The 18,822-nt window shown below is 36.0% G+C and overlaps 1 protein-coding gene across 2 annotated transcripts; it reads right to left on the reverse strand.

Annotated features, from left to right (window-relative positions):
• Positions 1-6: 6 nt before the first annotated feature.
• On the reverse strand, positions 7-18,720 carry LOC110453588 (myosin-9-like). Of its 2 annotated transcripts, XM_021502571.1 has the most exons (6): positions 18,461-18,720; positions 11,680-11,814; positions 8,690-8,713; positions 3,636-3,698; positions 2,656-2,724; positions 7-1,742 (listed from the first exon to the last, which is right to left on the reverse strand). In XM_021502571.1, the coding sequence occupies exons 1-6, from the start codon at positions 18,620-18,622 to the stop codon at positions 1,008-1,010; spliced, it is 1,188 nt and encodes a 395-aa protein (XP_021358246.1). In that variant the 5' UTR covers positions 18,623-18,720; the 3' UTR covers positions 7-1,007. The 2 variants fall into 2 exon arrangements, with proteins under 2 accessions (XP_021358246.1, XP_021358247.1); XM_021502572.1 differs by lacking the exon at positions 8,690-8,713.
• Positions 18,721-18,822: the final 102 nt, after the last annotated feature.

The raw sequence follows: 18,822 nt of genomic DNA on the forward strand, positions 1-18,822 counted from the left end.
GGCTTCCAGCAGACCATAACAACCGGTAGTTACACTTATCTGGCTTCCAGCAGACCATAACAACCGGTAGTTACACTTATCTGGCTTCCAGCAGACCATAACAACCGGTAGTCACACTTATCTGGCTTCCAGCAGACCATAACAACCGGTAGTTACACTTATCAGGCTTCCAGCAGTCTGGTCTACACAATGCCATTCTAGTGTTCTCTGTCATTAATGTTATTTAACAAAAAGGTGATCAATTGTGTAGTTATGTAAATACATATGGTACACAACAAAGATGTACCAAATCAAGATAAAGCACTGTAAAAAATCCAGTCTCCCATCTCTAGACAAGCTTTGGGATTGAAAATGAACAAAGGGTCATAACTTCTATATAGTGGAGAACAAAACCAAATTTCACTATGCCACACTGTGCCACCCTATTATATACTAGAAAATAAAATTTGGCAATTGTAGGTGACAGAGTATATGAGATTTGTCCCAGACAGTGTGACTTACTGACTGACTTGGGGAGTTCAAACCTCCAGTAGTACGGCTGGGGACACACAACTGCTTATTCTACCATCATTTCAGCTGAACAGGCATAAGTGGATTTAATTAAATGCAATGAATACAAAAATTGAAAATACTTTTGTTTGCCACAGCAAAATTGATATCTTTCAGTAAGTGAAATCTGGCACTATTGCTAGATACATCACTTCCAAAAATGCAATAAATACTCAAGTAAAATGGCTTTTCTAATTTATATATCATAATGAAAACTAAAACATGACTTTTCATGGCATGCATTGGAATAAAATGGATTCTAAACAAAGTTCCTGAGAAATCAAGATCAACTATTTATGCAAAACATCCACAAATAATCTATTTGTTGAAAAAAAATAATAATAATACTTAACACTACCCAGTATCTTAGTTTTCACATAACTGTATCACAGACCTATGTCTAGAACATCATCTCCAAGTTGTCGCCAAGTGACTTTCTATTTTAACAAGTTGTTACATCAGCTAGTCAAGTAAGTTAAGCTCTTTGTCCTGTTTTGTTTTTGCCGGCCATTGTTTGAGGATTTGGAAGTTTGTGAATTGCCTGATCCACGTCTTTCATCTAACCTCCTCGGACCGTCACTATCCCTCAACATTGGCAATTGTGCTGGCTTCACCATTCGACGTAAATCACTATTTTCATTTTTAGCTTCATTTAGTTCTCTCTTCAGATGAACAAAATCTTTAAAAGACTTACTCGCACTATCAATGGAATCTTTTTTACGTCGATACATTAGTTCTGCCAATAGTTTCTGGTACTCTGTACGATATCGCTCTTTATCTAATTCTAAAATCACATAGGATTCTTTCAAAGACATCATTTCTGCTTGAAGTTCTTTCAACATTTTTTCATAATTACGTTCTCTTTCCAGAGCACTGCCTCGCTCTGCCTGCATCTGAGTGACCTTGACCTTCAGGTTCTCTATCAAGGTCAACTTGTCCTTATCCTCTTCCTGTTGTGCTAGCTCCTTTTCTAGTTTACTGAGACGAAAATTGAGTTCCATGTTTTTCTGATTTGCCTCTCGTACCTCCTGTAAAAGGTGGTTGTTTCTGGCTTTCATCATGTCTACCTCCTCGAAGTCGACAGGCTGGCGCTTCTGGTGTCTTAAACTCTCTAGTTCCCGCTTTAGTTCTTCATTTTCATCTTTATATGACTTCAGCATTTTCTGTTCTTCCTCTATTCTACTCTGTAAGGCCTGCAATAGATAGGACAATATTACAGACTGAAAATCATATCTGTTTTGTTTTCTTTAGATTGACCCTGCAGTATTGTTTATTTTAGTTGATCAGAAATAAGGAAATCAAAACAGTGATATAATTCCGCTGTGTATCACCGACTGTTTACCGTAGCTAAAATTCCTACCAGTGAATTGAGCCAACAAAGCTCAAAGCACATATTTTAAGTTCTTTTAACTCATCACCCCTGAAGACACATTTGAACTCTTCCAATTCAAAGGTTGGAAAAGTTCATTATGAAATTTCAGGGGTGAATGAGTTAAAGATTGATAAAAAATGTATATTAGTGTAATCATTATTACGGTAATGTAAACCTGAGGAAATGTGTATTTGTCCTATCATAATCAACCTAATAACACCCAATCCCATATAAACACCTATATTCTTCACAATATTTTTTTGTCTCAGAAAAAAGTGTCTATTATTGCTTATTTTTGAGAATTTTGAAAGGTTATGCAATCATTCCTAACACCTGATTTTTTTTAGTGTCATTACTGTGGCAGCTTGAATTCTGTATCCTTTTACAATAAATATTCTTAAATGTGCCCACTACAGGCCAGTACGCTAGTTAACTGGATTAGCCATATCTTTTCCATACGAAAAGATTAAACTCAGCTTGCTGGGAACAGAAAACCCGGACTGTGTGGAGAGATTGTTACCTGTGTACAGACCTGTGCTATATTTACACACCTTAATGTAATGATGTAAGTTTGACAGTAATTAGCAAAACAAATTCTGTCCAGAAACTTCAAAAGGAAACATATAATGGGTAAAGAGTTGGTCTAATGATATTAGCAGAAAAGCAAAATCTGTAGTTGTGTGAAGCTAGGTAAACACTTTGAGACTATTGGTCAACAAGAACATTAAACTGACCGTTTGACCTTCCAGTCGTAGGAGTAACTGTTGGTTAGTTCTCTCCAGTCTGTCCACTTGGTCCCTGAGCTGTATGTCAATAGAAACCAGGAGTTAGTGTGGACCTATTACATAACCCATTCACAACTGTTAGCCATTACATAGGTGTTCACCAGTTAAATGTGCCTAGGACAAACACATATAGTAAAACATGGTCGTTTACATCATGTTCACAATTAAAAATGTTCTGAAACAAAATACTGCTATGCTTTTACAAATCAGGAAATGTGTGAAAATAATAAGTCAAATGAAATTTGCACAAGAATATAAGTTGTATGTTATTGTCCACTCCTTTTTGCTGAAACATAACTTTAATGGCTACACATACATGTGTATAGATTTCCCACAAGACAGTTGTAGCAATGTGTAGTTGGTAGTTAAAGGGGTATAACTACTAATGTCTAATAACATTTCCAGCATAGTCCCAGATTTTTTTTTTCCTAATAATAAATATTCTTAAAAGCAACTGATCTATAATCATAACAATTTTAATTTATTTTGATTTTATTGAACACTTTATATCATTGTCATTATTATTACTGTATACTGGGAATTTTTTCCACAACAAACTTTCGCGTTTTTCGTCCTTCCCTATGAGGGCAGATTTATCTTGACAGCAAATTTTACTACACAACAGACAATATATAGTAATTACATGAGGAAAGGGGAACCTACCACTGGGCGAAAATGGATTTTATCGACAAAGGGTGAAATAAACACTCAGCGAACATGGATTTTATCGACAAAGGGTGAAATAAACACTCGGCGAACATGTATCTTATCGGCAAAGGGCGATATTTGACTGAGGAATGTTTCCCGGTATACAGTATTATGACTGTGAATTAAGGTATAACAATTATCAGTTTGATCATTTCAAATGTTCCACAAATAAAAATGTAATAAAAGGACAAACCTGTATATTAAGGTTATCACTAACATACCTCAGTTTTCTCTATTGTCAATTTTCTCCCTCCTTCTACTTTTTCTTCAAGAACTTTCATCATCTAATCAAAAAAGAAATCAAATATGAACATTCATAAATATGCAAATCTAAATGTTACTAATTGCTTACCATTAATATTGAACAGTTTTTGCAAAAAACTCTTTTCAATAATTCTCAATCCAAAAAAAAGTATTACAAAACATAGAATACTGCAGGGCGGAACAATACATGCCCAACTCCTGCCAAACTGACCTACTAAAATACCTCTGATGCATTATACTATCTAAATGTATGAAAATATAGAAATGTAAGGAGAAGAAGAAACAACATCTGTACTGTATTACTCAGTCAAGTTGAGAACTATTCCTGTGATGTGGTGAAAAGAAAAACATACCATACTTGATTAACTTCAGCTTAAGGAATAAATATAGTTCATATACCTTTTACAACCTTTAAATGATGATTTTTATAGGAATTGCTTCCCTTTGTCCATATTTCAAACCATGAAAATAGAAATTGAAATTGCCCCCTTTGCCACTAATCAATTAATCTTGCACCATTAAAAACAAAAACATTTCTGAATTCTTATCAATTACTGACAAATTTTGCTATTTGACAAAGTGTAAATATTGACCAAGTCTCAGAATCCTGTCGTTTCTTACCCAAGTTATTGTGCAGAAACTGTAAACCAATCAGAGCACATGTACAGTATGCTAATTACTTATGCATAAATTTTGCTCGACTATGAACTCAGCTTCAGTTCTTGTATATTGTACTTGCTTACTAAAGTTCATAGATTTTTTTTCTATATTTAAGCAATAAGTTATCTTGTGGAAACTAAAGTGTTGAAAGTCAGACAGATTATGCTAATTAACAATACACAGATTCACTCAACATATATGGCCTCAGTTTTTGTATATTGTACATGCTTACCAAGTTTCATCAACATTGAATGATATTTTAGAAAGTTATCCTGCGGAAACCAGCGAACAGACAGACGGATACTCCCCATACCATAATGTATCATGTATTATTTATATTTATCTAACTCAAGTATAGGGTAATTTTTAAATTACATAAAGACACAGGATTTACAGGGTGTCTTATGATTTGAAAAACTAATTCATGAGAGTAAATTCTCTCCCAATGTTCAGATGTTATATCTAGAGGACTGTGTTTCTTTTGGGTATACATTGTTCCTGTTTCCAATAGGGGAAACAATTGCCATGAGCTATAAAGTCCCAATAGAAGATCACATCGCAAAACATTGGACATTATTATTAAAAGATTGACCAATGAAATAACGTCCAGTGTGTTACCCACTACAATCTCCTAGCAGGTTTATCCAATGAGTCAGGAGTGAGGAAACCTATAGTGGTTGTGGGAGAAATCATATTACAGTGTTTTTATCCTACTAATACTCTGGCCCCTAGTATACTTCAGGACCAAACAACCCACCTTACTAATAGTCTGGCCCCTACTATACTTCAGGACTAAACAACCTATCCTACTAATAGTCTGACCCCTACTATACTTTAGGAACAAACAACTCATCCTACTAATAGTCTGGCCCCTAGTATACTTCAGGAGCAAACAACCCATCCTACTAATAGTCTGGCCCCTAGTATACTTCAGGACCAAACACCCATCCTACTAATAATCTGGCCCCTACTATACTTCAGGACCAAATAACCCATCCTACTAATAGTCTGGCCCCTAGTATATTTCATGACCAAACAACCCATCCTACTAATAGTCTAGCCCCTAGTATACTTCAGGACCAAACAACCCATCCTAGTAATAGTCTAGCCTCTAGTATACTTCAGGACCAAACAACCCATCTTACTAATAGTATGGCCCCTACTATACTTCAGGACCAAACAACCCATCCAATTAATATACTGGCCCCTAGTGTACTTCATGACCAAACAACTCATCCTACTAATAGTCTGGCCCCTACTATCCTTCAGGACTAAACAACCCATCCTACTAATAGTCTGGCCCATTGTATACTTCAGGACCAAACAACCCATCCAATTAATATACTGGCCCCTAGTGTACTTCATGACCAAACAACTCATCCTACTAATAGTCTGGCCCCTAGTATATTTCATGACCAAACAACCCATCCTCCTAATAGTCTGGCCCATTGTATACTTCAGGACCAAACAACCCATCCAACTAATACTCTGGCCCCTAGTAAACTTAAGGACCAAACAACCCATCCAACTAATAGTCTGGCCTCTAGTATACTTCAGGACCAAACAACACCATCCTACTAATAATCTGGCCCCTAATATACTTCAGGACCAAACAACCCATCCTAGTAATAGTCTAGCCTCTAGTATACTTCAGGACCAAACAACCCATCCTAGTAATAGTCTAGCCTCTAGTATACTTCAGGACCAAACAACCCATCTTACTAATACTCTGGCCCCTACTATACTTCAGGACCAAACAACCTATATAATCTGGCCCCTAGTATACTTCAGGACCAAATAACCCATCCAACTAATAGTCTTGCCCCTACTATACTTCAGTACCAAACAACCCATCATACTAATAATCTGGCCCCTAGTATACTTCAGCACCAAACAACCCATCCTACTAATAGTCTGGCCCCTACTATACTTCACGACTAAACAACCCATCCTACTAATAGTCTGGCCCCTAGTATACTTCAGGAGCAAACAACCCATCCTACTAATAGTCTGGCCCCTAGTATACTTCAGGACCAAATAACCCATCCAACTAATAGTTTGGCCCCTACTATACTTCAGGACCAAACAACCTATCCTACTAATAGTCTGCCCCCTACTATACTTTAGGACCAAACAACTCATCCTACTAATAGTCTGGCCCCTAGTATATTTCATGACCAAACAACCCATCCTCCTAATAGTCTGGCCCATTGTATACTTCAGGACCAAACAACCCATCCAATTAATATACTGGCCCCTAGTGTACTTCATGACCAAACAACTCATCCTACTAATAGTCTGGCCCCTACTATCCTTCAGGACTAAACAACCCATCCTACTAATAGTCTGGCCCATTGTATACTTCAGGACCAAACAACCCATCCAACTAATACTCTGGCCCCTAGTATACTTCAGGCCCAAACAACCCATCTTACTAATAGTCTGGCCCCTACTATACTTCACGACTAAACAACCCATCCTACTAATAGTCTGGCCCATTGTATACTTCAGGACCAAACAACCCATCCAACTAATAGTCTGGCCCCTACTATACTTCAAGACCAAACAACACCATCCTACTAATAATCTGGCCCCTACTATACTTCAAGACCAAACAACACCATCCTACTAATAATCTGGCCCCTACTATACTTCAGGACCAAACAACCCATCCTACTAATTATCTGGCCCCTACTATACTTCAGGACCAAACAACCTATCCTACTAATAGTCTGACCCCTACTATACTTTAGGACCAAACAACTCATCCTACTAATAGTCTGGCCCCTACTATACTTCAGGACTAAACAACCCATCCTACTAATAGTCTGGCCCCTAGTATACTTCAGGACCAAACAACCCATCCTACTAATAGTCTGGCCCCTAGTATACTTCAGGACCAAACAACCCATCCTACTAATAGTCTGGCCCCTAGTATACTTCAGGACCAAACAACCCATCCTACTAATAGTCTGGCCCCTAGTATACTTCAGGACCAAACAACCCATCCTACTAATAGTCTGGCCCCTAGTATACTTCAGGACCAAACAACCCATCCTACTAATAGTCTGGCCCCTAGTATACTTCAGGACCAAACAACCATTCCTACTAATAGTCTGGCCCCTAGTATACTTCAGGACCAAACACCCATCCTACTAATAATCTGGCCCCTACTATACTTCATGACCAAACAACACCATCCTACTAATAATCTGGCCCCTAGTATACTTCAGGACCAAACAACCCATCCTACTAATAGTCTGGCCCCTACTATACTTCAGGACCAAACAACCCATCCTACTAATAGTCTGGCCCCTAGTATACTTCAGGACCAAACAACCCATCCTACTAATAGTCTGGCCCCTACTATACTTCAGGACCAAACAACCCATCCTACTAATAGTCTGGCCCCTAGTATACTTCAGGACCAAACAACCCATCCTACTAATAGTCTGGCCCCTACTATACTTCAGGACCAAACAACCCATCCTACTAATAGTCTGGCCCCTAGTATACTTCAGGACCAAACAACCCATCCTACTAATAGTCTGGCCCCTACTATACTTCAGGACCAAACAACCCATCCTACTAATAGTCTGGCCCCTAGTATACTTCAGGACCAAACAACCCATCCTACTAATAGTCTGGCCCCTACTATACTTCAGGACCAAACAACCTATCCTACTAATAGTCTGGCCCCTTCTATACTTTAGGACCAAACAACTCATCCTACTAATAGACTGGCCCCTACTATACTTCAGGACCAACCAACCTATCCTACTAATAGACTGGCCCCTACTATACTTCAGGACCAAACACCCCATCCTACTAATAATCTGGCCCCTACTATACTTCAGGACTAAACAACCTATCCTACTAATAGTCTGGTCCCTACTATACTTCATGCCCAAACAACACCATCCTACTAATAATCTGTCCTACTAATAGTCTGGCCCCTAGTATACTTCATGACCAAACAACCCCATCCTACTAATAGTCTGGTCCCTACTATACTTCATGACCAAACAACACCATCCTACTAATAGTCTGGCCCCTACTATACTTCAGGACTTTGTAGGATTTCAACATTTATTTTTTTAAATCACAACAATCAGGTCAGGCATTTGTAGGATCAAAATATTGATATAAAAAACTCTCAACATTCTGTTTAGGTCTTTGGAAAATTATAACAATATTTTATAAATCACAACAAACAGGTTAGGTCTTTGTAGGGTTAAGTAAAATATATAACACTGATGTATAAATCATATTAATCGGTTATAGGTAAACAAAATAAGTAAATTAAGGAGTTTACTGTTACACGACAACCAACATGGACAGACAAGCCTACCTCAGGATCCTTCTCTGTTAGACTCTGTGGACAACATATGTCAAAACAATAACCTCTTACAGCGTTAATGAAAGGTTCTCATCAAATAGATTATACAATATCATTCAACAAAATTCAATGAAAAAAATTACTTATCTGATCATTATTTTAGACAACCCAGATTGTTTAAAACGTATGGTAGTGGAACCATATTCCTGTATAATGTATCTGATATATAAACAGTATGGTAGTGGTACCATATTCCTGTATAATGTATCTGATATATAAACAGTATGGAAGTGATACCATATTCCTGTATAATGTATCTGATATATAAACAGTAGGGTAGTGGTACCATATTCCTGTATAATGTATCTGATATATAAACAGTATGGTAGTGGTACCATATTCCTGTATAATGTATCTGATATATAAACAGTATGGTAGTGGTACCATATTCCTGTATAATGTATCTGATATATAAACAGTATGGTAGTGGTACCATATTCCTGTATAATGTATCTGATATATAAACAGTATGGTAGTGGTACCATATTCCTGTATAATGTATCTGATATATAAACAGTATGGTAGTGGTACCATATTCCTGTATAATGTATCTGATATATAAACAGTATGGTAGTGGTACCATATTCCTGTATAATGTATCTGATATATAAACAGTATGGTAGTGGTACCATATTCCTGTATAATGTATCTGATATATAAACAGTATGGTAGTGGTACCATATTCCTGTATAATGTATCTGATATATAAACAGTATGGTAGTGGTACCATATTCCTGTATAATGTATCTGATATATAAACAGTATGGTAGTGGTACCATATTCCTGTATAATGTATCTGATATATAAACAGTATGGTAGTGGTACCATATTCCTGTATAATGTATCTGATATATAAACAGTATGGTAGTGGTACCATATTCCTGTATAATGTATCTGATATATAAACAGTATGGTAGTGGTACCATATTCCTGTATAATTTATCTGATATATAAACAGTATGGTAGTGGTACCATATTCCTGTATAATTTATCTGATATATAAACAGTATGGTAGTGGTACCATATTCCTGTATAATTTATCTGATATATAAACAGTATGGTAGTGGTACCATATTCCTGTATAATTTATCTGATATATAAACAGTATGGTAGTGGTACCATATTCCTGTATAATTTATCTGATATATAAACAGTATGGTAGTGGTACCATATTCCTGTATAATTTATCTGATATATAAACAGTATGGTAGTGGTACCATATTCCTGTATAATTTATCTGATATATAAACAGTATGGTAGTGGTACCATATTCCTGTATAATTTATCTGATATATAAACAGTATGGTAGTGGTACCATATTCCTGTATAATTTATCTGATATATAAACAGTATGGTAGTGGTACCATATTCCTGTATAATTTATCTGATATATAAACAGTATGGTAGTGGTACCATATTCCTGTATAATTTATCTGATATATAAACAGTATGGTAGTGGTACCATATTCCTGTATAATTTATCTGATATATAAACAGTATGGTAGTGGTACCATATTCCTGTATAATTTATCTGATATATAAACAGTATGGTAGTGGTACCATATTCCTGTATAATTTATCTGATATATAAACAGTATGGTAGTGGTACCATATTCCTGTATAATTTATCTGATATATAAACAGTATGGTAGTGGTACCATATTCCTGTATAATTTATCTGATATATAAATAGTATGGTAGTGGTACCATATTCCTGTATAATTTATCTGATATATAAATCATGAGTCACGGACAAATCACCATCCTGGTCTCATTTATCTGGTATCATGCTTCAAAGCATAAAGTACAATAGCATGATTCACTAAACATGTTCGGGAGGAAACACTAGAGGTAGTAGTTAAGGTGGACGGTACCAGTGCGTCAGTTATAATTCTGAAGAAGAGTTCCATTAGAGGTTTTTGGACTTGGAGTATTCTCCCTTCTATGTAGAAGATGAAGCAGTCCAAAGAAGTGTTTTTTGGCATCTAGAGTTACTTCTCCTGTCAAGTTATGCATCTTTCAATGTTCCTTGCCTCTCATACGGTGTTTTTTTTGCAGCCCAATAAATTGGACACTTATTTTTATACTGTATAGTTTTAATTCCTGAACTCCAACATGAGTGAAGTAGGGCAGGCTTTGCAATGTAAAGGTTCTGAGTTTGACCCCTTAAGGTTTTCTGTTTTCTTTTCTTATTTCTACTTTCAAACATTCAAATTTTGAACAACTATAATTCTGTAAAATGCATCACAGCATATGATTTTTATGGAGTACATATCGTACTTCTTTTGAAAAAGAGTTCTACAAATAATTGAAAACAGTGACAAAGGTGATTTATAGTTTAACATGTTACCTTTACCGTAACATTTGTGTCGTGTATAGTCATAGCTGAGTGGTTATTTTTTCTTAAAAACCGGGGCAGTGATGGAAGTGTTATGACTAGCCCTGCACTGGAAGTTAAGGGGTTCAGCCTTAGTCATTGGGTTAAAACAAATACCTAACATGTACATGTGATTTTACAGCTGACAAAGAGGAAGCATCACACACAAAATCTTTCTTATACAATAGACTTCAAATTTGAAGAAAAAACAAAAACACAAAAAATACAATACCAATTCATTAGTTTACATAGAAATACAAATTTGATAAAAAAAATTAGTCAGGTTTGAGGCTTATTACCTTATATTTCTTACATCATTAACAGATACATAGTAATTACAGCTGTACTTAGTTTGCATGAAGGTCTGTGCATAAAATAATGTTGATTCTGATGTCTTTACATATTTTTACAACTACTCTGATATTAAGTTAAAAATAAAAATATTACATGTATCTTTAGACAAATGTGTACAATATTTTGATACTTTATAATACTTTATCTGTATCCCATCACACAGAACTAGTGTGTGACCTGTCATACACTAAAACTGGTGCACATTACCTACCTCCTCTTTGTGTTTCTCCAGTAACATAGCATTAATTTCATCGTTTCTCTGCTGTAGTTGTTCCTGCAGCTGTTTTAGTCTTGTCTGACTCTCCTCAGCAATAGCATGGATCTCCTTACATTTCTCCTTTTCTTTCTGAAATTTTAATTGTAGATGTCTTTGAATTGTGATGGCTTTTCTTGTCTACCATGGTTTTAGATAATCTTTGCCCTGGGATCACATATATCAGTTTTACCATGGTTTCAGATAATCTTTGCCCTGGGATCACAGTTCTACCATGGTTTTAGATAATCTTTGCCCTGGGATCACATATATCAGTGTTACATATATATGCTGCCAACATGTCAAACTGAAGCAAAGTAATTGCACTGAACTTGAAATATTTCAAAGATGTCTTACATTCTGTTATCACTATTGTTACCTGCTTGGGACACAACTTGGGACAACACTAGTGAATACATACTGTATATATCAGGTTATTAATGCATGATGCAAATTTTGCAAATTTGTTCAAAATCTAATTTCTGCATTTGAATTTTCATATTTTTACTATATCTCCATGCAAGTGATATCACATTAGTGTGTCGTAATGTTTGGTATGTGATCAAAAGTTGGTGTTTTAATTTTCATGACTTCTCCATCTCACAAAGAGAGAGAATAATAGAATACTTGATGTATGTGTATAATAAAATAGTGCCCCTCTAGGAGATTAAAGAAGAGGAGTCTGAAATTGCATCAATAATTAGTAATTAAAGTCTGTTTTTGAAGCATATATCATATGTCGTTTTTATATTACCATTGTCATCAATTACTGACAAAATGATATAGTAAAATAATCCATAACTCACCAAAGAACAGTTTATTATGGGGCAAAATAAAAAGCTTCCATCGAATGTCTGAAAATAATTCCGAGGTGTAAATATGGTTTTCCCCAAAAAAATGCTTCTCTGGACTGAAAATTCATTCAAATTAACGTACGTGTACATCATGTATACATTTAAATGTCTGAAAAGGTTATTTGCCAGAGTCTGAAAATTGAATGTCCCAAACACTCAAAAGTCATTTACTACTTTATAAAACATCACAAATAAGGAATATTTACCACACTATCACCTGTTTTAAAGTAGATGCCTTTCACATCAATAAACCATGAAGTGGTAGGTCAACGCAGGCTTCAGAAACAATCACATTCACTCAAATATTGTAACAAAGAGTTTTGAATAAAACTCTTTTCATTTGGTAGCTAGGAAACGATATACAACTATTGATAAAAGTTTTTTAATGTTCACCTCCTTTTTAATATTTCAACACACAATTGTCAACAAGCAAACATTATCATGCACTTTTTGTGCAATCAGAAAAGCATCATGAAAAAAGCTTTACAAAATAGATTTAAGAATGGCCCATACAGCATTATGATAGAGTATGTTTTGTGTGTGTACTGGGTAAGTGTGTACTGGGTAAGTGTGGACTAGGTAATACTGTATCGTGGTATCAATTATTCAAAACAGTTATACATGTATCATTCCTTCCCATAGCTGATACCACTGATTCAAAATGAAAGGTGATAGGATACTTATATCGCCCATTAAAGTTTAAGTGTTGCATTTTCACCAGTACAAAATTTTGTATTTTTCATTTACTTGTGCTATTTCCAAATTTGCAGGGAAATAAGACGCCCAAGTGCATTGAATTGTTTACCAAGGTATTTTTTTACTTTGCTTTTTTCCTTTTTAAATTTTGAACCCTATATGGGATAAGAATCCTGGATGTCATCACTATTAAAACCTGCCTAGTATTTTGGAAAGAAAGGTCATTTTAAAAAGAAATCAGCCAATTTGAATCCTTTACCCAGCCCCTCAGCCCCCAGGAGGGTCGGCTCCTTCATTTGAATATGTTTTGAGCCTTATGGGCTAAGTATATTACCACTACAATTTAGTTGAAATATGTCCAGTCCTTTGATAAAAGATGTCATCGAAAGTAAATCACCTATTTGACTTCTTTTGTTCCAGCCCTTCAGCCCCCAGGTGGCTCAGCTTCTTTGATTAACTGCTGATCCCCATAGGCTAAGCATGCTACTAGATTTGTTTGAAATCTGTCGAGCACATTTTGAGGAGATGTTTTTTAAAATAAATCAGCTAGCCTACAGATTACCAGTTCAATGTTCTACTAATTGAGCTAACAATAAATTCCCCTGAACTGAGCTGGTACCATTCAAATGAACAGTTCACCACTGGGACACTATCTTGAGTTATTAATGTAAAACCTTGCTATTTTGATAAACATCAGAGGAACCCCATAAAGGTTGATGTATTTATATTTTTGATCTCTGTCCTACTGCAGGCAAAACACTTGAGAACTCTGTTGTGTTTCTGTGTATATACAGTAACTCCCCATTAATTATATTTTGGATTTTACTGTAGTGTACTTGGGCGAAGGCACCTAACCAGGCAGCTCAGAAAATAAGAGGGAGAGTGTAACAATCTGAGGTCCAGGGTTCGATTTCTGCTCTGGCCCTGCTGATTTTTTACACTAAGGATACTGTTTTTGATAATATTGTATTGATCTTTTTCAATTTTTCATAACCTGTAAATCTTTCAGAAGTGATTTATCAAACCTAAAGTTATGTAAGATAAAACAACTTATAGGGTCCAGTACAGGGACCCATTCCCAATTGAAAATGACTTAGCATTTTCCCAAATTCAGTCTTTATTTTCCAATTGGATTAAAAACAGTGTTTATAAGAAAGAGATCTTTTGATGCAAATGACTTTCCACCACTTTTCTCAATGGTTAAAAACAAGAGATCCCAGAGGGATCTTGGCGCCCATCATCGTACCATCTTCATTAGTTCTTTGTCAGTTCGATCTTTTCTCTTCTTTCCTCTAATCTGTTTGATCGAGTCAATTTAACAGTAAATGCACCTTGAGGTTACTTTTGATCTAAACTTATTACTGATGTGTATGAAAGCCAACCTTCAAAGTGAGTTTGTCATTTCACATATTTACCAGTACAGTACTTTATATGAAAGAAATAGAATCGATCATTGCAATATGAGAAAGATTTGTTTAGTTCTTCCTTTAGCCATTTTGTTTTTATGATCAGTCTCAAATTATAACATGCACAACAAGGGATCAAGAGGAACCTACATATCAAATTTGAGAAAGATCCCTCAAGTTATTCCTGAGAAATAGTACTAACAAACCTTCAATGTCAAAAATCGAAGATGGCTGTCGGTAGGCCATTTTGTTTAACTGATCAGTTTCAAAAGTAAACAAGAACAATAAAGCATAGAAGGGAACCTGCATATAGAATTTGAGAACCTTAACTGCCAAAATCAAAGATTTGTTTATTTGATCAATCTTATAAGAAAATATGCAAAACTTCATACCAAGGGGAACTTACACTGTCAAAATCCAAGATGTCTGCCTGTCTGCCATTTTATTTATCTGATCAGTCTCAAAAGTTTATATACACTAGTAAAGACCTAAGGGAACCTATATATAAAATTTGAGATAGATATCTCCAGCACTTCCTTGAGAAATAGCAATAACAAACCTTCAATGTCACAATCCAAGATGGCTGCCTGTCAGCAGAAGTCCCAAAAGTAAACCTGCACAACTAAGGACCAAGGGGAACCTACATTTTAAATTTGAGAAAGATCCCTCTGTACTTCCCGAGAAATAGAGGTAACAAACCTTCACTATCAAAATCCAAGATGGCTGCCTGTAGGCCATGTTGTTTATCCGATCAGTCTCAAAAGTTGCCCTGCACAGCTAGGGGCCAAGATCCCTCTGGTACTTCTTGAGAAATAGCGATAACAAGAATTGTTTAAGGACGGACGACGGACGGACGACAGACCACGGACAGACGACAGACCACGGACGCAAGGTGATTTGAATAGCCCACCATCAGATGATGGTGGCCTAAAAAGTTGACAGAAGCGGTTTAAGTGTTGCTCGGACAGATTCAAGGGGAATAACTCTTGTAATGCTTGTTTTCTGGTTTCTCATTGAGAACTATTTTTTAAAACACGCTTAAAAGTAAAGTATGTCTCTCTTTTTCTTAAAGAAAAGGTTAGTTCACAGACATCAAACAATTTAATGAAATTGATTTTTCCAAATATTTACCATTATATTTACATTAGTGTTTTTTTTGGATGCATCTCATGGAAATAATTTTGGGAAGAAAATCTACCAATCGGAAAAGAAATTTTCCGGAGTAAACTGCAAATTTTGGGAATTAGACATAAACGTGAAATAGTTTCAATTGAGAATGGGGCCCATTATCAGCCCCAAAAAGTCCCCAGAAAAAACACTGTTTATTTCGAACTTCACAAAAAAACTTCAATTGGAAACATATTTAAGATTTTTTGCTAATTTACAGACTTTCTTACTTTCTCATTAATGTCATTGTGACTAGTTCTCCCTAAGTAGCATGGAGGGACTTTCCTAGCCCTAAAGGTAGAAATTGATGGATAAACAAATAAGAGCAAAATTAAACAGCAACATGCTTCATGTTGTTTATCAACAATGTTTAGTCTTTAATTTTACCTGGACAGTGAAGCTTTGGAATCATTTCTTAAACTTCACAATGACATCTTAATTCCACCCTGTCGTCGTCGTCATTGAATGATGCAGTTATGTACCCAGTTTCTGTGATGGTCTACTTATAGTACATACTGCTCCATTAGGATCCAGTGTCATATGGGATTTTACCGTCTATATTACTTCTTTGACCCATATAGTACATACTGTATATACTGTGATACTACTACAATCCAAAACAACAGAAATGTATTGGGAGGGGAATGTTTGAAAAACTACTATAACTTTTGTATCTGCAACACTTTTGAATGGCAACAAACTGTTTTGCATATATACAATTACATAGACTAATAATAATGTAAAACGAAATTCACAAAAAAAACATATAAGGATATCAAACATTTTGGCCATGTATTTAGAACAGCCAGACCAACTTAACCACATGACAGTCATAGGATGTTGGTAAGCAGATGACAAGGAATTGTAGAAGACACAGATCACATTAAAATTTAACTTTCCAAGGCATTTTGAACCTAATAAATAGGTAATATGCAGGCATTAAAGTAGCCTGAATTTACTTGTTTTCCTTTCATTACTTGAGAGACCCTCGCAGATGTTAAAACATTGTTTACCTTTCCTACCAAAAACCTAATGGCATCAACAAACTTGCAGTATGTGTCCAGCGATGCATTAAATATCAATAATACAGCACTGCAAATAATGTAGTTCAAAAGTGAGATTAAACAAGATTATACTCAGCTGTTCAAAAAAACCTAATGTTATTATTCTTCAATGTTCCATAGGTTATGGCCATCTTAATGGAAAGCATAACACCTATTTGAGTGCAGTGTATTTTATCAAATTGGTATTCGCTATTAACATTCTGTATTTGTATCTTTCTCACTAAATTGACTCACTAATGAGCACTGCACATTGAGCCTCCTCTGCCCCGTCAAGCAATATATAAAAAAATCTCATCATCAGAAAGCTACGTTATCACAGCTAAGCTTGGGACTAATATCATAATAACCGGCCACCTCTGCCCAAACCCACATTATATTATGTAAATATCATCTCAACGTCAGAAGATATGTTAGATTCCAGAGACTTTATGCTGATACGTACACTGATAGGCATAGGTGTGACGATTAATGGAAAGTCTAAGGCTTGTGTAACAGGAAAGAGAATAGTGTGCTTCCACCACAGATCGAACCCTCGATCTCCAGGTTCTAGTTCTACCATATAGTGACCACCTTCAACTAATTGAAGATTTTGTCACGAAGTTGGGTTTATGCAGCACAAATGACAGACTATATATATTACATAACAATTAATAAATGACACTTAGTTAAAGTTAAGAGAAGGAAAATTTAGTTTGAGGGGAGTCCGAGAGAGAGGTCCGATCAAGCCAGTGATTGGGCAGCCCCCACCGACAAAGCATGTTCGGAAAAGGGGGAAAAGAAGAGAAGTGGTAAATTATTATGTAAAGTCTGTTGAAGTAACTAATTACTCTGCAATCTATTTTATAGGTGTGCCTGGAAAGAGATGTTTTGAAAGAGTTGAAAGTAGGTGCATTAACGATGTCTGATGTTAATTTGTTCCAGTCTAGTATGGTACGAGGACAAAATTATTGTTGTCTAATTAGTGTTTTCGAGTATTGCTGTTGGTATTGGACCTGATGGGAATTTCTAGGAATTCTTCTGGCTCGGTGCATCCTGTCAGTCGTGGATATGGCCACCGTGCCCTGATGTAAATCAGGGCACGGTTCCTAGTCGGACGCTCTACCACTGAGCTAAAGGGAAATTCCCTCTCGTTTGAAGCTAGAAGGCGACCTTAATCCTATGTACAATTGAACCCTGCCACACTACTCCCCCCTTTTTAAATTTGTTTGCCCTCGAACACCACAACACAGGTTCTAACTCCCTGTCACTATAGGGAGGGCCACGGACACCATTTGTAACAGGAAAGAGAATAGTGTGCTTCCACCGGGAATCGAACCCTCGATCTCCAGGTTCCTAGTCGGACGCTCTACCACTGGGCTAAAGGGAACCTTAATCCTATGTACAATTGAACCATGCCACACTTGTAATGTTTAATAAGCATTTCATTAAACGATATGCTGTAAGTATATTAAAATAAAAAAATAAAAATGGTCCGTTTGATAAGATTAAATGTCATATTTGATCACGTCATATATAAAAGTGGATCTTAACATTATTGTCACAAAAAGTATACCTCATATTCAGCAATTGTGGCCTTCAGAGCCTTGTTTTCACGTGCTATTTCCTGTACAAATTGCAAAGTTTGTACGTGCTTTTGTGTTAACTGTTCGTTTTGATCATGTAACTTTTCTCGTGGGATTCTTTCCCCAACATCTTTAGGATTAGCATTATTCATGGTTCCCGGAGATGAAAAGCAAGGAGAGTTGCTTATCAAGCATCTGAAGTAAAATTCGTCTGCATCCTGGATTGCTTAGCAGCTGTCAACAATCAGTAAACAGGCTTCCGCCACTTCCTGCCAAGTAACTGTCAAAATAGATCACAATACGTTATTTTCTTTATTCCTTGTTCAGATTTTAAATAAAATCATGTGTTAAA

Source organism: Mizuhopecten yessoensis, unplaced genomic scaffold, assembly GCF_002113885.1.
Source record: "Mizuhopecten yessoensis strain PY_sf001 unplaced genomic scaffold, ASM211388v2 scaffold7473, whole genome shotgun sequence".
Taxonomy (NCBI): domain Eukaryota; kingdom Metazoa; phylum Mollusca; class Bivalvia; order Pectinida; family Pectinidae; genus Mizuhopecten; species Mizuhopecten yessoensis.